At 42.2% G+C, this 24,994-nt stretch overlaps 1 protein-coding gene across 3 annotated transcripts in view; it reads left to right on the top strand.

The window, feature by feature from the left end:
• SUPT3H (SPT3 homolog, SAGA and STAGA complex component) overlaps nt 1–24,994 on the top strand; it is a gene marked incomplete at its 5' end in the record, with an annotated part of 250,766 nt that overhangs the window by 153,646 nt on the left and 72,126 nt on the right. For all 3 annotated transcript variants that reach the window (XM_082215810.1, XM_082215809.1, XM_082215808.1), the window contains 3 exons: nt 13,008–13,094; nt 14,443–14,533; nt 17,712–17,848. In XM_082215810.1, the coding sequence (XP_082071936.1) occupies nt 13,008–13,094; nt 14,443–14,533; nt 17,712–17,848 (315 nt within the window). The remainder of the gene's footprint in view (nt 1–13,007; nt 13,095–14,442; nt 14,534–17,711; nt 17,849–24,994) is intronic.

The raw sequence follows: 24,994 nt of genomic DNA, 5'->3' as shown, positions 1-24,994 counted from the left end.
AAACTCTTCACAAGCTCAAGAGGTCAAGACACGAGAGCTTTAGCAACTAATCTACACTTAATGACCCACCCAGTGATATTCAGAATATCACTCATGAAATCACCCAAGATATCCCTCAAGTAATTAATGACCCACCCAGTGATATTCAGAATATCACTCATGAAATCACCCAAGATATCCCTCAAGTAATTAAGGAACAAAAGAAGAAAAGGCACACTAATCTAGGAACTTCCTCTCTATCCAGAACGTTGGAGGCTATACACCACACCCCTCAACAGTATTTATAGGAACTCAAACACCAGACTCTGCTCTGTTCCAGTAACAAGAAGCCGAAAGCACCAGCCTGAAGATGACGAGTGAGACCTCGTCGAAACGTCGCACAGACACCCCGACTCTTACACGGGAAGACACCCGAAGACACCAAAACCTGCATATATATATATATATATATATATATATATATATATATATATGTGGGCGGCTTCCAAAAAAATATTAAAATACTGTAATACATCAAACATTAAAAGCTTCCCTAAACAGGGCTGCCTTCAGATGTCTTCTAAAAGTCTGGTAGTTGTTGTTCTCTTTGAAATCTGCTGGGAGGGTGTTCCACAGGGTGGGCGCCACCACCAAGAAGGCCCTCTGCCTGGTTCCCTGTAACTTGGCTTCTCCCAGCGAGGGAACTGCCAGAAGGCCCTTGGAGCTGGACCTCAGTGTCTGGGCAGAACAATGGGGGTGGTGACGTTCCTTCAGATATACTGGCCGAGGCCGTTTAGGGCTTTCAAGGTCAGCACCAACACTTTGAATTGTTCTCGGAAACGTACTGGGAGCCAATGTAGGTCTTTCTAGACCAGTGTTATATGGTCTTGGCGGCTGCCCCAGTCACCAGTCTAGCTGCCGCATTCTGGATTAGTTGTAGTTTCCGGGTCACCTTCAAATGTAGCCCCACGTAGAGCACATTGCAGTAGTCCAAGCGGGAGATAACCAGAGCATGCACCACTCTGGCGAGACAGTCCGCGGGCAGGTAGGGTCTCAGCCTGCGTACCAGATGGAGCTGGTAAACAGCTGCCCTGGACACAGATTGTAGTCAGAAGTTGTTCATTAAAAGAATATTTTAGCACAATTACCGGTATATTTGACCTTTCTTCCATCATGAAACTCAAGACAAGGTACATTGTATCTAATTAATGTAATGTATCTGCTAAAATATGTACATGAGGTGAAACCCCATTTTAAAAGCTTCAGAACATCTCCATTGTCTTTTCTTTGTCCCTTCCATTCTCAATCTATGATGGCTCAAACTTTAAAAAGCTTCTGAGATTTTCTGCTAAATTCTTATTCCCAGCAGCCCCCCACCCTCCTCCCGATGACCAGTGTAATAAAAACTCATAATCAGAATCTCCAAATTTCCAAGCTGCAAATAAACTTTGTTTACATTCCTTATTGCCTGCTTTTATTAATCTATTCTCAAGTGTTGGTCTCTCCCCCCCCCCCCCAGTTCTAGGTAATATCTGACTAAGTTGTAAACAGAGTGGACTCACTGAAATAAATGGACTTAAGTTAGTAGTTATCCAGCCTGTCATAATTTCTAGGCACTGCCGCATAGCTGGGACCATTGCATCTGGGATATCAGAGTGAAGAAACATAGACTCCTACTTGAGCCTTGATTCATCCCCATGCAGCTGTGGTCGTGGGGGGGGGCGTGCTTGCAGGCCTGCCACCTCTGCTGCATCTCTGTCCCCCAGTCCCCCTGCAGTTCATGCATTTGAGAGGGACAGATCAGATTAAAGTAAGAAGCCTGGTCTCCATGTGTAGGCTCCCGGTGTGATATAGAATCATTCGTGACCAGGCTTCCAAACCGCCCAAGGAACCTATATATGTGAGGAGGAGGCTCCCTGCTTCAGATCTTCCTTCTCCAGCATGAGGAAGGCAACGGCCTCTCCTCCATTTCAGTTTAATAGGTTTTAAATAATACAAGGTGAAAGGTGGAGCTCTGAGGAATCCCACAGGACAGTTCCCATAGAACAATTGGCAATGGTAGACCCCTGGATCTCCTGAGCCCCTGCGAGGCAGAAGAACTGAGCTGCCCAGAGGATCAGAAACTGGTGAGCTGCCTAGCAATGCCATTTCTTCTATCATTCTTCAGATGAAGATAATCCACCATCCAGAGCTGGGAATGGATCCAGAAAAGGAGCAAGGTAACATGCTGCAATGTACATCCACAGCACTTTGGCTCGTGGGTCGGGGACACTCGCAAATATTGGCAATAGTTTCACTAGAGAAATAAGGACATCATTGGAAAGTTAAAAGGTGCCACTGCAGAAAACTGCTTGGACGTGGTGTGAGGCCAATGCCTCTTTGCTTCAGCGTATCTTCTGTGTATGTGAAGAAAAGAGCTGCAGCATTACCAGGAGCAAGTCAACTTCAAGGTCTAGGCCAAGGTGCTTGTTTCACAGTATATTCTTTATGATATTGAGCATGATGTTCAATAAGAGCATCCCATCTGGATGCTATTACCTGTAGGATGTGCAGCTTGTATATGTCTTCTGGAGGTTAGTTTCTAATGTTAAACAAAGGAAGCTGATTAAAACCAGCTGTAAAACATTTTCATAGTTCCTCTTTTTTACAGTGGGTATTGCGTTACCTTGCACATGACTGCATGTCTGAACTAAAAATAAAGTAAATCTTTCCCCTCTTATTAAAATTAGTATAATATTGATTTTTTTAAGTTGAACTAAATGTAGCTGTTTCCTAACTTGGCACTAGAATTTAATACTGCTGACATCACTACATATTTTTACATGCTTCTGAGAAATAATTGTCCATTTATTCATGCAGTGTGCTGCAATAAGCACATTTTTAGGTGCAGACTAAAATGTAAACATTATAATAAAAGCATATTAAACATTTTACATGCAGCATTTATTAAATTCAGCAATGAAGACTTGCCAGAGAAATGCACAGTGTTATTGACTAAAACGTAGTGTGAGAAATATTATAGGGAATATTATAGGGAACTGTCATATAATTAGAGCAATTCCTGTTTAAATATTTGTTTATGGTTCATTTAGAGGCTCTTAGTACACCTCCAATTGCCAATTCTAATTTTTAGCGTGATTAGGACATTATATATGAACATATTAAACTACTTTATTCTACCTTTGTCCAGTATTGTCTCCTCTGACCAAGAGTTTCCCCAGCCCTGCTACCCGGCATTATTTATCACTGTCTACCAAAAAAGCAGGTGTGATCTGCTTCTGAGCTGAATCCCCCTTGCTCTGCTGATTTTTCAAAGGGAAAGATGCACTTTCCCCACTACCAAATTCCCTCGTCTGTCCTGTTCCTCTTCTGTCTGTCCCTCTCTCTCCCCTCACGCTTTTTCTTCCATCTCCTTGGGGGTTAGAGTGAATGTTTCAGGAGGTGGGATCAGGTAGTTGGAACAGATGGAGGGGAATTGAAATGGAAGGGACTAAAATGTGTGCCTGTATACGATTCCTCCATTTGATGTTAATTGAGCAAGTAGAGAATTATCCTTAGGAGACTTTGTTGTCACACTGACTTAAATTTATACCCTAGGACACCTATTTATGCAGTGCTAATGTTATTTCATGATAGTAAACATTCAAGATTTCCCATTTCAGTTTGAAAACACTAAGTAGTATAAATCAAAGCCCACAAAAAGTCTGTCATTGCTCAAATGTGTCTGTTGGAACAGAAAGTGACAAATATGGTTCTCTGAGGTAAATATTTGGAAATTCTGAAAATGCTTTGGGAACGATTAACTTTGCTGTTTGTTGTAAACTTTCTCTTGCTCATAAATACCACACCGAGCAAATAGCCGAGGGCATTTCTCATCCTTAATACGCACACTGCAGCTTTATCTCCAGCCAGTTCTATCTCATCTCGCTGGGTTTTTCTCCCAGCATGTTCTGTGGTACCAACTAATTTAAAATAAAAGGCCTGGTATGTGCACACAATTTGAACATTCATGCAATGGTACAAAAGCAAATGTCAAAGCCCTGGAACAGTAAGGCTTTTTTATTTCACCATTTAGCAGATGATCTTTCCCAGACAGATAGTGTATCTCTTGCGCGTGTTCATAAGGCAATGTGCTGTTCTATCACCCGAGAGTTAACAAGACATGTTGTGCCACGTCAGTGAGATTTACAAGAGCTGATGTTCATCTCAGAACAAAGGCTTGGGACTCCTGACAGATGATGTGTTGCGGTGGTGCTTCCCTGTCTAATCTTGCCCTGCTGGATCAGACCACAGTCTCCTGCCAAGTCCAGCCTTCTGTTCTCCCAGGGGCAGCCCGCTCTCTCTGCCCACAAGCAGCATGAGCAGCACAGGCCTTCCGAGGCGCACAGCAGCGCATAGGACTACCAGCAGTGCATCTTCAGAGGTGTCGTGACGCCATTGACTTCTTTCTTCTCTATTAAATGGTCCAGTTCTATTTGGAAGCCATTGAAGTTGGCAGCTACCTGTGTTTCATTTGTTTATCACCCTTTATAAAAACCTCAGGGTAGTTGCACAGTATAACCATAAAAGACAACAACTACTACATCTTGTGGCGAATTCTATAGTTGGATGACCCTGTGTTATAATCTCATGAGAGAGAGAGAGAAGCTTTTTCCACATCAGCCATAATTTTCATGGATACAACTCAAAATACTGCCACAGGCACCTCAGCCCCAGGAGCTTCTCTCTCCCAGGCCAGTCCTCTGGCATCAACTCTGATCATGCTTTTCACTTGTCTGGAGGGAGGATAGATAAAGGAGTGTGAGCAGGGCCTGTTCCAGGTTTCTTTGGGCACAATCCAGGCCCCTTCCTCTTGGCCCCACCAGTTATCACCGGTCTGCTACTGTAAAAGGAGTGCCTATTGAAAGTACAAGTAAACTCTGATTATCACTGCCTGGATTTTTAAAATCTCATTGCCACTCAACTCTGACCTTATAAGTTCTCCTTTATGTTCTTGCAAACTGGCAAAGCAAGTGGACTTGAGTCCATGAAAACGTCTGCCATAATAACGTCTGTTAGTCTTTAATTCGCCACAGGATTCTGATGTTTCTACTTGGAATTAAATAATTATAACCTCAGAAATTTATTTAGAGTACTGGTACTGAATAGCTCTCAGAACCCTTCCACATAAAAACCCAGACCTTGTTAGCCAGAGCTTTCTTCATTTCAGAAGTATAATTTTGGACCAGAGGAAGCGTCATTTTGTTGATCCTATTGTTACACAGTTGAGAGTAAAAAAATAATTGAGTACAGTGGTACCTCGGGTTAAGAACTTAATTTGTTCCGGAGGTCTGTTCTTAACCTGAAACTGTTCTTAACCTGAAGCACCACTTTAGCTAATGGGGCCTCTCACTGCCGCCGCGCAATTTCTGTTTTCATCCTGAAGTTCTTAACCCAAGGTACTATTTCTGGGTTAGTGGAGTCTGTAACCTGAAGCTTCTGTAACCCAAGGTACCACTGTAGTCCCTTTGAACTCCAGTGGAATTATTCTGGGCTATGCATCACTCCCAGTAGACTAAGGATGCAATCCTATCCTCTCTTACCTGGAAGTAAGCCCCACTGATTTCAATTGGGCTTACTTCTGAGTAGACATAGTAAGGGTGCTGCTGTAAAATATAAGCAAAGCAGCTAAATTGGTTTGTGGAGCAGCCATTTGGTTTCCCTGCCTTTCAATCCCATTTGAGTTAAGTGAAGTGGACTAGTACCTAAGTAAAGGTAAAGGGATCCCTGACCATGGTTCAGTCATGGGCAACTCTGGGGTTGCGGCGCTCATCTCGCTTTATTGGCCGAGGGAGCAAGCGTACAGCTTCCAGATCATGTGGCCAGCATGACTAAGCCGCTTCTGGCGAACCAGAGCAGCGCACGGAAACGCCGTTTACCTTCCTGCCGGAGCGGTACCTATTTATCTACTTGCACTTTGACATGCTTTTGAACTGCTAGGTTGGCAGGAGCAGGGACCGAGCAACGGGAGCTCAACCCGTCGCGGGGATTCGAACCGCCGACCCTCCAATTGGCAAGTCCTAGGCTCTGTGGTTTAACCCACAGCGCCGCCCGCATCCCAGACTAGTACCTACATACCTACAAATTCTCTAAACATTCAAACCAGAAATCTATATATTGGAACTTTCTTCACCAGAGAAAATCAATCTGCTCAGCAAGCCTGTGAAAGCAATTTATTATTATTATTATTATTATTATTATTATTATTATTATTATTATTATTATTACATGAAATGTTTTCTTGAAACCAACAGAAGGTAATTATCAAAACTTATAGAAAGTAACCTCATTAAGCAAAGTATGGGGGAGGAAGGAGAAAAAAATAAAATACAACCTTGCAGAGAATTATCTTTTAATATGTTCTCTTCCATCTATCATGGGGGGGGGGGGTGAGGCAGCCAAATCAGTGCTCACTTTTGATGTCCTTAACTGGTGTGTATTTTTTGTTGCTGTTTTTTTCAAGACAGATCATTAAGTCATGCAATTTTGTTGTTGTTGTTTAGTCATTTAGTTGTGTCCGACTCTTTGTGACCCCCTGGACCAGAGCACGCCAGGCACTCCTGTCTTCCACTGCCTCCCACAGTTTGGTCAAACTCATGCTGGTAGCTTTGAGAACACTGTCCCACCATCTCGTCCTCTGTCGTCCCCTTCTCCTTGTGCCCTCCATCTTTCCCAACATCAGGGTCTTTTCCAGGGAGTCTTCTCTTCTCATGAGGTGGCCAAAGTCTTGGAGTCTCAGCTTCACGATCTGTCCTTCCAGTGAGCACTCAGGGCTGATTTCCTTCAGAATGGATAGGTTTGATCTTCTTGCAGTCCATGGGCCTCTCAAGAGTCTCCTCCAGCACCAGAATTCAAAAGCATCAATTTCTTTCTCCCTTTAAAACAATTTAGGGGCTGTTGTGACTCTTCTCAATTTGGAAAAGAATCAAATCAAATCAAAACAAAACAGAAGCATACAGAACAATGGAAGCAACGATGCAGCATTCATGCCAATTTGCTAAGATGATTTCTAAAACAAACACACCCAAAAAGGATGGTGGTAGAAAAGCTGAACACTTTTTCTGAGAGCAGTTGGCAATTATCTCTTCCTGCTGGTTGTTTCTCCCTCTCTTTCTCTCTCCCCCCCCCCCACTCAAGTGGTTTGAAATGGTGACAAAAAGGTTGTGTGTGACAAACAACCTTTTTGTCACCATTTCAAACCACTTGAGTCACCACCATCAATTCCGGGCTTTATTGATAACAAAGAAGCAGCTTTAAAAAGCAGTGAATACTATAAAAACAATGATTTCTAAACTTTCAAAGGCAAATCTGCTCTGCCCCTATCCTTGCTTCTACTGCTTAGGGCCTGTCACCCTGCAGCCAACAGATCAGTGTGGTAGGCAAGCAGGCAGCGCCAGAACCTCTGAATGGGAGCGACTGGCTCCAGTGCACAGTAGTTGCCTGGTGTAAAATGACCCAACATGCAATGCACAGTGCACTTCCCCCCTCCCCCTCCCATATCAGGCTTATGGATTTGGGAGACTCCTGGATCTCACCTTCCTTCTGGGTGGGCCAGAAACAGACGGTAGCCAGGAGGACCTTTGAACACCTTCTGCTGGGGTGCCATCTTCTCCCTTTCTTCAAGAAATGAGATAATAATACTCTCCTTAGGCACTCATTTCCTAATTACTTTGAGGTGAGATTATTATGATGCATTTTCTGAACTGAACACAGCTTGGAAGTTGCGCTTGTTCCCAGAATATGACTTAGGTGGGTATTAAGTGGAGCAGGCAGACTGAACAGAGAACACCAATACCAGCGACTTTTGTAATCATTGTTTTTTCAATTGTGATTAATTCTAAGTGCTGGCCTTTGATGTTTGTTTTACCTTTAAAGGCCCCACGTTGCCCTATTGCTTTTGCTGCTCCATTTTCCTCAGTACTGCCTTGTTTCTTTTCATGTCTCAGTTGAAATCCTAAGAGAACGAGAAAATTAACCTACATACAGATATTGGCTCTGGAGGCACCAGGACATTTTAGGCAGAATTTGCTGATTTCCCCCATGTGCCTCTCAAAAGTATTTTCACTCATCTATTATTTCTCCTCCTCCTTAAGTTGCATTCCCATGCCCATCCCCCAACTGCCATCCCCCCCCCCATCCAACCTTCCTGCTCCTTTTACATTCACTTCCTCCTCCCACAACAGCTCCCTTCTTTGTTGCTGTTGTTTACTACTACTGCTACTCCATTTGGAGCTGTTGCTGGTGGGGTCTCTTCAGCCAAAAGCTGCAGTTGGACCTCCTTCGTGGGCTGCAGTGCTGAGGCCTGCTAGGGATCCCATCCCTCACCCACAGCTTGAGAAATATTGCTCTCACCTACCAGATGTCGTTTCCCCTCTTATAATTAATTAATTATTGATTGACTAAATAAATAAATCAATTTATAGTTCTTCACCAGTGTGCCCTTTAGAAGTCCCTGAAGAGAGTGAATGTTTTGGCGAAGCCTGTTGACCAAGAGCCTACCCTGTTATTTCATTGTGGTCAGGCTGCCTCGTGCCAGTCTAAAATAAGGCTATAATATATCATCAAAGGTTGCCCATTTTCCAAAGTGCTGATTTTCACACACCAGGTAATGTTCTTAAGCAAATTAGAACACATAACACCTGAGCAGGTTATTACTTCAATCAAAGATGCTAACATTTCCTGAAAGACTTCTGATTCCTTGTGAAAGTTAGAGGCACAAAATAGTGCATCGCCCTCTCCAAGCTTAAGGAGGAGATTTTAGGGCAGAGATGGGGAGCCTGAGGCCTTCTGGTTGTTGTTCAACTGTAACTTCCATGATTACCGAGATTGACCATTACAATACTGTTAAGCCAATCATATTTTTGGTGAAAGGCAAATGTGAAAAACTTGCAAGCCGTCCCAAGGGAAACCCACATGTATGGTGGCCCATCAGGAGCTCATTAAATTGTGTTCTTGCTTTAATTCACATGTAGTGCGCTCACGTGGTGAGACTGGAGTAGGGCTGAACTGCTAGCGCTGCCTCCGGCACTCTTTCCTCAGGCGTAGTTCTGGCAAGGAAGCCTCTGCCAAGGAACTCCAACATGTAAGCAGCTGCACATGCAAGAGGACACACAGTTGCATGGTGCCACAGATCACATGGAGTCCATGCATAGGCAAAAGAAGTTGCTCCCATGCTGGGGTTCCTTTGCAGATATCCACATGTGATGGGACTAGGTTTCATAGGCTAAAAACACGCAGACTTCTCTGTGGAAGTTGAACAGGAAAAATGAATTTAAAAGCTAGTGTGTAACAACACTGAGGCACAGGGTTTTTTGTGGTTCTGTCTTAAAATAATGAAGGGCCTCAAGGTAGTGATGTGTCTTATATTTCACTCTTGGGAATTAGCTTGATGAACTTTTAAAATGAAAGTTGTATGTATCCTGCTTATTGAAAAAGACATCTGAACTTGCTTCTTGATAGTTTGATCCTAAGTTGATTGGACAATTTTATTTCATATGTTAGAACCTGAACGAAAAAGTAGTGCAACAATTTATTCTTATGGGGTTGCTTTGGCTTTAGTATTCCTTTCCTTTCCTGTTGTTTGATCCAGTGTAATTGCATAATAGATTTCATTACATATTTTTTGCGGTTACAGTAAAGAGGAAACACCGTTCAGCAAGTTCCTTTGTTTTTTCTCACCATCCTTTCACAATGTAAATGTTACTACAGTGGTACCTCGGGTTACATACGCTTCAGGTTACATACGCTTCAGGTTACAGACTCCACTCATCCAGAAATAGTGCTTCAGGTTAAGAACTTTGCTTCAGGATGAGAACAGAAATTGTGCTCCAGCGGCGCAGCAGCAGCAGGAGGCCCCATTAGCTAAAGTGGTGCTTCAGGTTAAGAACAGTTTCAGGTTAAGTACGGACCTCCGGAACGAGTTAAGTACTTAACCCGAGGTACCACTGTATTTCTCCTTGTTCTAAGTCAAGGCTGTGTCCCACCCCATGACCAGTTGAGGGAAGGGGGTGGCTTTGGAATTTCATAAGTTTCACAAATTCTTCTTTTTATGAGCATTCTGCAAATTTTGGTCCAGTCTCTCAGGCTGGAGCTGCAACAGTAAGCAATTAAGAAGTGTGATTGTTAAAATACATAATTTATTTGTTAACTGATATAGATACTGGTATATGTTGGCAATTATTTTATTATGACAAGGGGCCTCATAAATTGGAAGTTGTATGGGCCACTCTGGACCTCTGAGCGGGTCCGGATCTACCAGATGTTGGGCTACAACTCTTATCATCCCTGACCGTTGGGGCTGATGGGAGCTGAAGAACATCTGGAGGGCCACAGGTTTCCCACATGTGCTCTAAAGTGGTGGGAAATAGGAGGTCGGAAACCTGCGTGCTGCTTTCCCACAGGCATCTAGTTGGCCGTGGTACAGTCATACTTCGAGTTAAAGTAGCTTCGGGATGAGTATTTTCGGATTGCGTGCTACTTCCGGGTTTCGTCGCATGCGCAGACGGTCAAAATGACGTCATGCGTGGAAGCGGCGAAACGCGATCCGCAGACGCGTGGACGTGGGTTGCGTTCGCTTCAGGATGCGAACGGGACTCCGGAATGGATCCCGTTTGCATCCAGAGGTACCACTGTATTAACCAGCTGTTTCCAAATTGGCCCATGGGCCCCAAAACACAGGCATTCCATTTTCTAACTACTGTGACGTGCTGTTTTCACCAATAATTTCACTTTCACCAGAATTAGGCCCCTTTAATTCATGTTTTCAAGAAACTGGTGATACAATTTTTTAAAATATTAAGAGTACCATATATAGAGTACCTCGTCAAGCATTCCCATGTAGGCCAACAAATGGCCCCATCCTGATATCACACACACTGAGAAACCCCTTCTCAGTCATCTGTGTGTGCATCTGTAGGAAGCTGGATTTTACACATAAAACATGGAAGGCATGTAGCTCTGCCTGCAGCCCTTGTCTAATGGAATTAAGTGGCTAAATCACAGTGGTGTTGCTTGGCACCCTGTGGCCACAGATCCACACAGGTGTACTAAAATAGTGGGCATAAGCACACCCTACTATGTATTGTGTTGTGGCCTCAGTGTATTGAAATTGTGTTACCTTCTATCCAACAGAGCTTTATATTATCTGTTTCGTTTGAAGGCTTCTGTAGATCTGTGCGAAATTTGAAAAAGATGTGTTGTATTATCAGCATACTAACATCAATTTTCTAAGCGCTTATTGAGTAAATGCATGCTGGATGTAAGTCCTCTGGGTTCATCCAAATTACACCAATGAGGTATTCATCCTGTTCTTTGTATTATAATTTTACCCAGCTTTTCTATACTTTATGATGGAAATTTAAGTACCTTGTGTATCCTTAAACTAATCAGAATAAGAAGCCACTTTTCTGTGCCAAAGAAAGAGAACTATCATTTTTCACATTCTTATACTTTCCAGTTCAGTTTCAAGGAAGATTATGTTACTGTGACTTCTGAATTCCTGAAAGTTCTCTTGTCTTTGGAGCTGCAAAGGCCTCCTGAGCATTTCAAAGGAAATAATGTGAATTTTTTGTGTGCAGTATGTTTTGTGTTGTGCATACCAGATACAGTCCACATTTTGTGTGCATGTGATTAGACTGGGGGGGAAATAATGCAGTCCAGTATTATGATTTATTGACTGAATCTTTTTCCTGCTGAAAACTTGCCAAAACTGAAAGCTTGCCCCCACGCCACTTCCATATTAGAAACAGCTACTGTTTTTGTTGATCTTTTTAACTTCTGAATAGGCCTATTTCAAGTCATACCAGCATGAGATCTTAGATTAATAATATACTTATTCAGCCACTACTAGAGTAAAACCATTGGCATATGAAGGTTAGAATTTCTTAAAATTGTTTTCAGGTGCATTTTGTGAAAGGTAAGATATATGTCTGTGTGTGTGAAATTATTTCTATTTATTGTTTCATCTTACAGATATGAAAGTAAATTTTAACATAGCTTAGGCTTTCCAAAAATTAAGTCTGCACCAGCACCCATTGTTCATTTTGCATCTTTCATCTTCCTAAATCCACACACACACACACACAGAGAGAGAGAGAGAGAGAGTCCTTACAGGAAAGAAGCCATTGGGGAATGAGCATTGCCTGGACAAAAAGAAGCAGGATTGAACCTTACAAACTTACTCTTGGCATATAGAAGTGTTTTAGATGTGTCAACTCCTGCAGCCAAGCTGGTGGCAAACGTCCTGCTCCGCTTTCCTTTGGGCCACATCAGAGAGGCCAAGAGGGGAGCCTTGGTGTCCAGGCAGCCCAATATCTCCAGACACACTGCCTGGGCTTGAGCCTCGGGAAATTCACTGGTGCTGCTAACACAGTGGTTTGACATAACCCCCAGAAAAGCACTCCATTGTCTCTTGAGAAAGATGGATGCCAACAATGACCTTGTGCCACAATGGAGGGGTTCTTAGCATCAGCACTCAAAGAGGGTATCCTTTGAATTTTTTAAAAATGTGTGTGTGTGTGTGTGTGTGTGAGAGAGAGAGAGAGAGAGAGAGAGAGAGAGAGAGGAAGGAAAATTAGCATTGGGTTGCAGTAGTGTATTTGTGGGTATTCTATAAACATTACATTTCTCCTTTTTTTGTCCTATTGATGCAAAAGCTAGATTCTTCCCTTCCATGTTACAGGATGTTTCACACGCTATGATTGCTTGTAGCATACCATGAATTTTCCTTGAGGTGAAGACCCAAAATGAAATGTTGCAATAGCAGCTAGCAAATCAGAAAATCCCAAACAGATAACGAAGAAGAAGTTTGTAATTTTGCTGGTGTTTTATTTTGTTACTGAGGAATCATGCTTTGGCCTGAAATTTTGAGGTCTCCCCAAGCCATAATTTCTGTATATGGCTATATTTTATGTCTAATGAATTTCAGTAAGCACCTTCAAACAAATGCTAGTGCTGTTATCACTCTTCTTGTCCTGCCTGTTTGTTTACAGTTACAACAAGCCTCTGAAGTTTCTCAAATGAGAGGAGCAAGAGTAATCTCTGCAGAAGATCTTATTTTTTTGATGCGCAAAGATAAGGTACAGTTATTAAATGCAACTATTAAAATAATGGTTGGAAAAAATATTCTGTTAAAAGATATGGCTACCATGTTTTAAATAAAGTTTTTATAGACAGAATTTTATTATAACTAATTATTCTGCATCTCGCTTCATATTGAACATTTGTTTCAGATTGTACAAATGACATGTAATTCCATCCAGATAAATTATTTCTTTGTGGGAAAGCACCTAGTGCACAGCCCAGTTAGTCCTTTCTGATCTGCCAAGAGTTTAAAGCATCCTCGATTCTTCAGCTTCTTGACATCAATACTTTCCCATTTACAGTTCCTAAATAGTCCAGATCTTGCTTTAAGCATGCAAAACAGATCAGAGAATTAGAGAACATTAGTTTTGGAAGGAACCCCAAGGGTCATCTAGTCCAACCCCCTGCAATGCAGGGATCTTTTCCCCAACGTGGGGCTGGAACCCACGACCCTGAGATTAAGAGCCTTGTATTCTACCATCTGAGCTATCCCAGTTGGAAGATTATATATATCTCCCCCCCCCCCAGTGCATAAAAGGTGCTCAGATGTGTTCATTTATGCAATTCTGGAGCCTATTTTAATCAAAATTATGAGACACAATTGCTTGGTGCCTTGAGTAGGACCTGAGGCAAGCAGCACATGAAAACAAATTTGGGAGAATGTCAGTTAATTTACAAATGTGCTAGTAGAAGTAGAGGTCCTGATTTTAATCAATATAGCAGCACATAGTGGTGGTGGGAGTTTGAGCTTTCTGGAGAACCCTGTTGACACACACACACACACACACACACACACTGCCATTTTAATATGGAATGTGGCTGGAGAATGAAGGCTTAAGCCTTCTCCCATGTGCTACAGCCCCAATGAAAATCCCTTACCACTCCTACTGTTAAATGAATGACCACAGTGTGCTTTTTAATGACACGATCATTGTCGCATATAGTTTGTCAATGAACTGATTGGCAGATTTGCCATGTGAAAATACTAGGTGAATGTACTTAAGTTAAACAGAGGACTTGTGCAAGTGCATGCAATTTTTTTTTTCTAAACCAAAAATTACAGGTAATTTTCTTTTCAAAAGCACGCTATTCTCTAAATCCTGCTTATTAATAGATCTTCCACTTTTGAAGTGCACCAAGGAACACTGAAGCCAACAGACTTCGGCACTGGCAACCTAATGATGCCTTTCTGTGCACCCTCCAACTTTGATTATCAATGAGTGTGTTTGTAATTTTGTGTATGTGTTCTAAGGTAGCAGCTGTGTCTCTCAGTTGGAGCTATGTTTCTTACTCTGGCAGGCAGTGTTTGTATCCATTGTAATTAGCACTCTTCTTTCTCCCTAGAAAAAGCTTAGAAGGCTACTTAAATATATGTTTTTCCGAGACTACAAATCTAAAGTTGTCAAAGGCATTGAAGAAGATGATCTTCTTGAAGGTAGATAAACTTGTAAATAAATTGTATTTCTGGTCTAAAACTCCCTTTAAATCCATATCAGCAAAAAGAAAAGAACTCACTCTGAAACTCACTTACAGGTGGTACCTAACACCACAGGAACTAATGCTAATACACCCAGGAACCTCACCAAAATGCTGGAGAGGATGCACCTCCACAGGCATGTACCTCCACATATGGTCGGAATGTCCTAAAATCCAACTCTTCTGGACATCAATCATACAAGAAATATGCAAAATAACTAAGCAAATATTAGAAGTCACTCTAGAACTGGCCCTACTAAACATCTTCCAAGACAATAATGCCACTCACAACACAAAGAACTCATAACCCACCTACTCTCAGCAGTCAGAAACATCATAGCCAGACGCTGGAGAGACCTGTCAGGAGTAAGCATGGACCAATGGTATCAAACAGCCTTATTAGAAAAACTAACCAACAAACTAAAACTGACACGGGGACAAACAGAAGAAGACGCCTTCACCCTGGTATGGTTACCCTTCATCACATACACAGCCCAACAAGACAGTGACAAGAATCCACCAACAGTATACAAATCAGTTTTGCTAACCTGATCCAAACACACACACACACCCCACTCACACACAAAAAGAAAGTTCACCACAACCAATCACAAACAACCACACCTTAGGCCAACCCCAACCTCTCTCACCACTGAAGGAAGACAAGCAAATAGTAAAGAGAACCCACACAAGTGATGCTGAGACAAAACCCCGCACATATGCTAAGTAGAATAGAAGCATTACCCCCCCGACCCCACCCCTCTCACCATTCCCCCCTCCACCGCTTCCCCCCTTTTCTTCCTAATGTAACACTAATGTCTCAACAAAGGAAACTGATCTGCAGAAAGCGCAACTTGAAAAAGAGACATTGCACATACTTTTGTAAACCAAGAAATATTTAATAAAAATATATTTTAAATAAATAAATGTATTTCTTTGGGGAGTATTCAGCATACAAACTGTATACAGTGGTGCCTCGCAAGACGGAAAGAATTCATTCCGCGAGTCTTTTCGTCTTGCGATGTTTTTCGTCTTGCGAAGCACGGTCTGTCGCAACTGCGACTCTTCAAGCGGCTTTAAAAAAAAAGCGCAAGACGTTTTCGTCTTGCGAAGCAAGCCCATAGGGAAATTCGTCTAGCGAAGCAACGCAAAAACGGAAAACCCTTTCGTCTAGCGAGTTTTTCGTCTTGCGAGGCATTCGTCTTGCGGGGCACCACTGTATACCAAATGGAAAATATATTCCTCATGCAGATAACTTTAGACACCCAAAAATATTTACTTACTTGGGAACTCCATTTAGCCTTGTGTTTTTCCTTTCAAATTATTTATAAAAGTGCAGCATGGCAGTCCAGCAACCAAATGATAAGTAGATCTGTTTAATGTCAAGAGCTGTGTTGAGCTAAGGAACTGGTGCTGATTAAAAGGCTTAATTGATTTCAGCATGTGTAATTTACGTGTGGCAGCCTCCAAGTGGAAGGGGGAAGGTGGTTGGCTTCAAAATTAATTTGAATAGGCATTTTGTTAATTTATTATCAAAGAATCTGACATATTTTATGAAGCAACCATAATCTAAAATCACTTAATTCTGATATATAGCTTGGAGGTGTTTTAAATTGTACACCGGCAGTGGACTGAAAAAACTTTCTCCTCTCCCTTCTCTATGGGCAGTGGCAGCTGGTGTCTTCCCAAAAGTGGTGATGCTTGAAGCACAACTCAGCTCTTCACATTTGTCTCACCCCCCTCCACCCCACCCCAATCCCTTTGCAGGCCATGGCAGAAAATCTTTAAAGACAGCATGCATGTTACTTATAATTCCCAAGTAGAGACTTAGAACTGAGGCTGACAGAAAGAGATTTGACCAAGGCCAGACAATGTCTGTGGTTGTCTGAGGTAAAGCTATAGAGGCTTTTCTGTCCCATAAATAGTTGTGTTTTGGCGGAAGCATCATTGCTCATCTTCTTGCTTAAATACTGTGTTTTGAAAATGTGAAAATAGCTCAGGTGTTTCTGGGAATGTATGGAATGCACTTCTCTCACCACTAAGTAACCATAATCAGCAACACTTTATCTGAGATTAGAGATGAAATTTCATAAATGTGAATCCCAGCCTGACTGGAACTCAGGAACCTCCTTAAAAATTAAAAAATGGGGGTCTTGGAAGACAGTGCAGATGGAAGGAGACCAGGACTGATGCAGAGAAGCGCGAGGAAGGACAGCAGCAGAGCGATGATGGTGGAGGAGTAGTGAGATGTGAGAAAGGAGAGCCACGGGAGAGGTTGCTGCTGGAAATGGCAGGCATTCCCTTGACACTTGGACAAGTTTAATGGAACTTACACACAAAGAACTATGAATGCCTGGACATAATCCATGTATTGGGTTCCAGCCTAATAATATTAATTTTTGTCACTCAAGTAGTCATACACACTGCCATCCTGTCAGGTGAAAGTGACTTCTACCACACCCATTTCACATTTGAGATCTATATGATTCGTGTGATTGGTTTTACAGTCGTACCTTGGATCCTGAACGCCTTGGTACTCGGACGTTTTGGCTCCCAAACACCACAAACCCAGAAGTGATTGTTCCGGTTTGTGAACATTCTTTTGGAAGCTGAACGTCCAACGCTGCTTCCGCGGCTTCCAATTGAGTGCAGGAGCTTCCTGCAGCCAATCGGAAGCCGTGCCTTGGTTTCCAAACATTTTGGAAGTCGAACAGACTTCTGGAGTGAATTCAGTTCGACTTCCAAGGTATGTCTGTATTATGTTTCCTGTGTCCTCCTTAAAACTGAGGCTTGTTGGGATATTATGGTAGATTACATGAAGGACATACCTCAAAGTAAGTTTGACATGGATCTATGCCAGAAAGGGGTGAAGAGACTGTCATGTCATTAGCCATTATGGTATGCCATATTATGATGTTGAGCATGATATAGTGAACAACATTGCACCAAATTTGAATCGGCCATAAGCAAGATGAGTGATTTCTGAGAAATTGGAGACCATATTAGAAACAATGAGTCTTAGAACTTCACATTTCTTCAGTGCCTGGGTGTTATCTTTTCATATATATTATGTATTTCGTCAATGATAACACTAGGCTCAAATCAAATTGTTTGTTTCCCCCTTCAATTTCTTTCAGACAGACTCAGTAGCAGCAGCACCAATAAACGTCAGAAAATTGCTCAAGATTTTCTTATCTCTATTGATCAGACTGGAGAGCTGTTGGGCTTGTTGGAAGATGATGAGATTGATGATGTAAAACTAGAGAGAATGGAGGTAAATTCTGGACATTTTTCCTGTACGTGGAAGGTTAAGTTTACATAGCCCAGCTCCTTGATGTCTAGCAGGATCCTTCACCTACAGCCCCCATTTACACGGCAACTAATGGACTCACATCAGTGTTCAGAGAATGAGGAGTGCATTCCATTTGGAAGGTGCCTTGGCCAGAAATTAATATTTTAATTAAGCCGATGTTCCTGGCAAGTTGCAGGAAAAGGCAAAATAGCAAACAAACCCAGATTTGTTCCCAATTCAAAAATAGCACTTAACATAACCCTAAAAAGTGTAAATACCATCTAATCAAAGCTTTCTACCAAGAGACTTTGCGAATAAATAAATACATCTTAAAAGCTTGATATGCATACCACTTGTTTTAGAAGCAGCAATTTATGTTCCCAGAAATGTTCAGAGTGTTACACTCACTGAGTTTTGACAGTGTTAAATGTATTTTTTTTAAAATGATATTTATTAAAGGTATAGAAATTACAAAAAGACAACAAAAAATTTAACAGGACATACATTACAATACATAAAAAGAAAAACACAGAAAAACAATACAACAAAGAGAAACAATAACACTAAAGCACAGATCCAATATTCCCTATCTTTACCTTTCATTTGCTTGTTTCATCGACCTCCTCACACCTCCCTTCTTTGTATTCTAGTTCAATTAATTGTTTCAGCAAATTCTTTCCATCTTTCTCAATTTTTGTTCTATAATTTATCTTAACGGTCTAACCTTAAATTTTTTCATTTTGGCCCGTTATCAATCAGCTTTTACTTAATTCTTTATTACATTTCCGCTAAAACCATATAACTTCATTCCAGCATCCTTCTAACATTCATTAATTTTGCAATGTTTTTGTAAATATACTTTAAATTTTTTCCAATCTTCTTCCACTGACTCTTCTCCCTGGTCTCGGATTCTGCCAGTCATTTCCGCCAGTTCCATGTAGTCCATCAGCTTCATCTGCCATTCTTCCCTGGTGGGTAGATCTTGTGTCTTCCAGTACTTTGCGATAAGTATTCTTGCTGCTGTTGTGGCGTACATAAAAAAAATCCTATCTTTCCTTAGCACCAATTGGCCGACCATGCCCAGGAGAAAGGCCTCTGGTTTCTTCAGGAAGGTATATTTAAATACCTTTTTCATTTCATTATAGATCATCTCCCAGAATGCCTAAATCTTTGGGCATGTCCACCAAAGGTGAAAGAATGTGCCTTCAGTTTCATTACATTTCCAACATTTATTATCGGGCAGATGATAGATTTTTGCAAGCTTGACTGGTGTTATGTACCACCTATAGATCATTTTCATTAAATTCTCTTTTAAGGCATTACATGCCGTAAACTTCATACCAGTGGTCCATAACTGTTCCCAGTCAGCCATCATGATATTATGTCCAACATCTTGTGCCCATTTAATCATAGCAGATTTCACCATTTCATCTTGAGTATTCCACTTCAACAGCAAGTTATACATTCTTGACAAATTCTTAATTTTAGGGTCTAACAATTCTGTTTCCAATTTTGATTTTTCTACCTGGAAGCCTAATTTTTTGTCCAAATTATATGCCTCCATTATTTGATAATAATGGAGCCAGTCTCGCACTCTGTTTTTTAATTTTTCAAAGCTGTGCAATTTTAATCTGTCACCCTCTTGTTCCAAAATTTCCCAGTGTTAAATGTAAAATAAATATTAGACATGCAAATGTTGACCACTCTGTATGTTGGCTGTCTGCTTGTTGTGTAAAAAGCAGGGATTTCACCTGTCTTACGATAGATGCAATACCGTATTTGTTTGCCTATTAACCAAAATTGTCAGAGAATTTGGGATAGGGCCATCTGTCATGGATCCTTTAGCTGAGTTACCTGCATTGCAGGGGGTTGGACTAGATGACCCCTGGGGTCCCTTCCAACTCTATAATTCTATGTTTTGTCTTATGTTTGAAAATATATATTTTACATATAATTCATGGTATGGAACCAATTCCTATATTCCAATATATGCTGCTCTATGTGGCATCTTCCTCACTGGATGAAGCTGAAAGCTGTAGCTGGGAAATAAAACCATCTAGCAAGCTAGCCATATGTTTCACAAAATGCTATCTGACTTTGTACTGCTTTCCTGGCCCCTAGGCTAATTTGTGCATGTGCCAATCTCTCTCCACTTTGGGAAGTGCTAGTTAAGATCTTCATAGCATAACGTTTCCTCTCCATTCTTTTCCTACGCAACCTCAAGCGCCACAATGCAGACATCTTGGTTCATTCTTGTTGCCATGGAAGGGCAGTTTTGTTCTATTGAACGTTTTCACGTTCTGAATATTTTCCTCCTCAAATTTTTTTTTTTAAAAAAAGGTTGGTCTTTTACTTAAGCACTTTAGCATAGTACAAAAGGATTAAGATGTTCACTTATATCATTCTAGTCTTCTTCTTCTTCTTGTGCCTCATTAGAACATTGCTTCCAAGACACCCTATAGTAAGGTTCCAGATTTTTTTCAATGAATCTGGGGACAGATTTTCAACTTCCTACTAAATAGATGGATTTTGCCAGAGGACTGATTTGTAAATCTGGGGACTGTCCCCGGGAAATGGGGACATCTGGTGACCTTACCCTATAGCAGTAGCACTGATGTTGTGATGGCTCTATATTAACTCCAGAATCAAAGGCAGTCTGCCTCTGAATGCTGGTGTCCTGCTTGAAGGTTACTCATAAGCTCCTACTTGGCTGTCGTGGGAGCAGAAAACTGGACTGCCTGTAGTCTGATCTTCTTCTATTCTTATGTCAACTATAACATTTACTTAATAGGTGCCAGGTGGTTGTTTGGTTGCTCGAGAGCAAACAGGCAAGACTCCAGCCTGTCTTTTCCAGGCTTTATTATGAGAGCCAGTGTGGTGTAGTGGTTAAGAGCGGTGGACTCGTAATCTAGGGAACCGGGTTCGCGTCTCCGCTCCTCCACATGCAGCTGCTGGGTGACCTTGGGCCAGTCACACTTCTCTGAAGTCTCTCAGCCCACTCACCTCACAGAGGGTTTGTTGTGGGGGAGGAAGGGAAAGGAGAATGTTAGCCGCTTTGAGACTCCTGAAGGGGAGTGAAAGGCGGGATATCAAATCCAGACTCTTCTTCTTCAAAATATTTACAGTGAAGAGCGTCACAAGTCCATGTCTAGCTCAGTCGCTAGCAGAATCTGGGAGTGGGCAGTCCTTGTACCTTGACCAGCAGAACAGTTGTGTGACCCCCATCCTTCTCCTCCCCTCTTCCGCCCAAACCAACTGCGCAGAGTGGGCGCTGGCAAAGGGGCGCTTGCCTTCCCTCCCCTTTGCTCAGGCTCAGTGTTGAGGCTCTCCCTAGCATCTCCTGGTCCTTGCACCCCCTCCCCACTGGAGGCAGGGCTTTCCTGCTCGCCAGAGGAGGAACTCCCTGTAACCCAACTGCCCTTCCACCTCTCGCCTCTGAGCTGATGGCAGTTCCCTGACAATAGGTTTTTAACTACTTGAGGATAAAAAGTATGTTTTTGTTTATAGCAATACACTCCCCTATCTACATGGCTTCATTGTGGCCCTGACCCTGTAGAAGAATTTCAGGTGTTCCTGATTCTCTGCCAGCAAGAAACTGCTGACATGCAGCATTTCAAGTATAATGTTGTTGTTATTATTTATTAAATTTGTATACCACCCTTAGACCAAAGATCACAGGGCAGTTCACAACAAAAAAATACAAAATGAGAACACAAAATACATACCCCAAAAAACAAAATCAAACCAATAGCCCCCCTCCCACAAACACTATTGATTGATTAATCAGCCCTTGCCCTTGCTCCTCCCTTAAGGGGCGACCCCCACTTCGCTGGCCAAAGGTGCAAAAACACCGGCTACCTCAAGAGAAGAAGGAATTCCAGTAGATATGAAGGAGGGCCAGATGATCTGCTCACGTCCTCCACTGATGGACTCTGGCTGCTGCTACCTCCAAGACACCTCCAAGTGTTATGGTACAGGCTGCTTCCCATGTACAGTGGTACCTTGGTTCTCAAACTTAATCTGTTACGGAAGTCTGTTCGGAAACCAAAGCATTCCAAAACCAAGGCACACTTTCCCATAGAAAGTAATGCAAAATGGATTGATCCGTTTAAGACTTTTAAAAACAGCCCCTAAAATAGCAATTTAACATGAATTTTACTATCTAACCAGACCATTTCTGGGTTAGGGTTAATTTTAGGACTGGGCTAGGGTTAGGGTAAGGATTAGAATTAGAATTAGGGTTAGGGTCAGGGTCAGTGTTGTTTTATGTTTTCTTGTGATTTTGATTCATTTGTGGTTGGTTGCTTTTTTCAATTTGTTGTGTTGCTGCTTTTTCACGAGTTGCGAGTTTGTTGGCTTTGTGGTTTTCTGGAAAGTTTCAGTTTTATTTTTGAATGCAGCCCTGCGGCCCTGGTGCTAAGTGAGGGAAAGCTGGGCCGGGGCTGCGAGTGAGCAGGCAATGGATGGCCCCACCCCCCACCCCCACCCCCCCCCCAGCCTGCTCCTGCTTGCAGGCAAGGAGGAGTGGGATTGGGCTGCTCCGCTAGGCAGCGCAAAGCTCCCACTTTCCAGTTTAGAGAGCCTCAACCTGCACGGGAACAGGAGCTGGATCGGGGCTGCTCAGCTGGGGAGGTGCAGGCTCCATCACACTTTCTGTTGAGGGGTTCGCGGCTGCACTTCCCTCAAGGGAGAAGCTTAAAGGAGCCCCCACCTCGCCATCAGAGCCCCTGCACCACCTGAAGGCAGCCAGGCTGAGTGAGGAAAGGCTGGGCTGGGGTGGGCAGGCAAGGGATGTTGCTGCCACCCGGGCCCAGCCTTTCCTCGCTCAGTGCTGGGGCCGCCGGAGATGGAGGAGAGGATGGTTGCTGTTGTGGCAGCGATGGCGGAGGGACCCAGCACTGGAGGGTGGCAGGTGGCTGTTCGCTTGCCACCTGGCCTGCCTCCCCTCACTTGAAAAACGGAAGTGTGGCACTCAAAACGGAAGTCATGCTCAGAACAGAGCATGTTCGGCTTCCAGAAAAAAATCAGAAACTTTGGGTTTTGGTTCCAAGTAGTTTGAGAACTAAGCTGTTCAAAAACCGAGGTACCACTGTACTTCTCATGGGGGCCTTTCAACACCAACAGTTTATTGACCAGAGTTGCAAAATCAGGAACATCTGTGGACTTGCCCATTCTCTCTTTCCACTCTCTAATGTGAATTCCCAACTCCCCTTCCTTGTTCGCTATAACCATAGTGTGACCAGCCATGGTGGCTGTGTTCTAGGCAGTGAGCTTCTGAATACAGTTGACAAGTACAACAAGCAATTGTTGAGTCACATAAAAGTTGTTGTTCTATCCTGGCAGAGGAACAGCATGGACTTCAGGGAACATGGCTCCAACTGGAGCCTGGAAACCAGATAATTCCTTAAGTGAAAGACTAGCAAACATGTAAAACAGATGGCAGGGCCACTTCTGCCTCTGTCCGGATGCTGCATCCTTCCTAATCCCAGCCCCCAGTGCTGGACCTCTGCAAGGGAAAGCCTCGCATATGGTCTTTCCCCATGGCGAACACCACACCTGTAGACTTCATCTAACTCATGGGTTTGGGAGCAGGGGCGGAGGCCCAGCAATGTTTCCTTTCTACATGTTATGTTTATTCATGGGTGAAGGGAGTTACTCCCTGCTTCTAAGAACTTAACTGTGAAATCAGCACAGTGGCATGGTTTACTGCAGGTTATTAGGCAGGGTAAAACAAAGATCTACCTCAATTTCCACATGTCTCCCAAAGAAAGATGATTTGGCACTGGACCAAATGTAACAAAAGATCAACCTTATGCAATTTCTACAATTTTGCCCCTAACTTCTCAACACATCACACATGGTTTAACATTACATCTGCAAATATCTATTTTATTTGAAAGTATTTATACACTGCTTTGTATTTCAAAAATCTCTAAGCAGTGACAAAGTTCTTATTAATTTGGGTGTGCAAATCCATTTCAAGCATATAGCTGCATTGGTTAAACCAAGAAGGAAGAGGAGAAGTGTGTGTGTGTGTGTGTGTGTGTGTGTTGGCATGCACAGTTTTGAAGGAAAGATTCAGGAGAATGATCTTGCTTTGTTGTATCTGGAAACCTAAAATCAACTAGGAAACTGCATTCTGCTTTCTCAAATGTTAGTTGGTCAATAAGAGTTTTTATTATTGTGGACGCTTTTCTAAAACAAGAAGTTGGTCTGGGTCTTTCTTAAAAATACTGCGGGCTTTAAAAACGCAGGAAACATGTTCTGTTCCTGAAAAGAAGATGGTAGTTAGCATATAAAGTAGTATAGGATATCTTATTTGCCATGTTTAGTAGACTATGGTTTCTGCAAGCTAAGTTTTGGAGGAAGTCCAGTGCGCTCTTTAAAATCTTTACAACCTCCTTTAAAGAATTAGTGTACTTAAATCATGAGCTGTGATCTAAAGGCTATGTTCCTTTTAGGTATCAATTACTTCAGAAATGTGTGGTTATCTTGGTTTGGCCAACTGCAAATGGTTTCGGTTCCACTTTGCCCTGGGCCAAAAACATGCTAAGTTGTCCAAAGCAGATGATAAACATGTATTTCTGATGTCATTACGGCCCAAACAGGATATGATTGTTCAGTGGTATGGTTTCACTTATGATGAATTATACAGAAAGCAAATATTGTTTATGTTGTATTTCTTTAAAACTGTATTTTTGAAATAATTACGTGTGTGTGTGTGTGTGTGTGTGTGTGTGTGTGATAAAACAGAATGGTGTGTATTTGTTTCCAGGGTGCATATCATAATAGTTGCATAACTGATATAAAGAAAAACACTGGTGATTTAAAAATATTAACAGAATGTAATCATTTTTTACTGAAAAATATCAGCTTAACCCTTTGACTATCACAAGGAGAGTATCTTTCTGTTAGCTTTCATTTTAAGATTAAGGAGATTTGCCGACACAGGGATGAGAATCACTGTGGGAATAAACAAAAGTCAGATAATGAGCTGTTAACGCAACAAAAAACAAAAGCCTCTTTGTTGATTTGAAACATAGTGTTTTACTTGATGTTAAATCCCAGTGATTTTAAATACTAACATTCAGTGGTATTGAGGAGAGATGTATAGCAACGAAAGCTGGC

The sequence above is a fragment of the Podarcis vaucheri genome, assembly GCF_965113315.1.
Source record: "Podarcis vaucheri genome assembly, chromosome: 3".
In the NCBI taxonomy this organism is placed as follows: Eukaryota; Metazoa; Chordata; class Lepidosauria; order Squamata; family Lacertidae; genus Podarcis; species Podarcis vaucheri.
The sequence above is the reverse complement of the archived record's forward strand: the minus strand, read 5'-3'. Positions and strand labels throughout refer to the sequence as shown.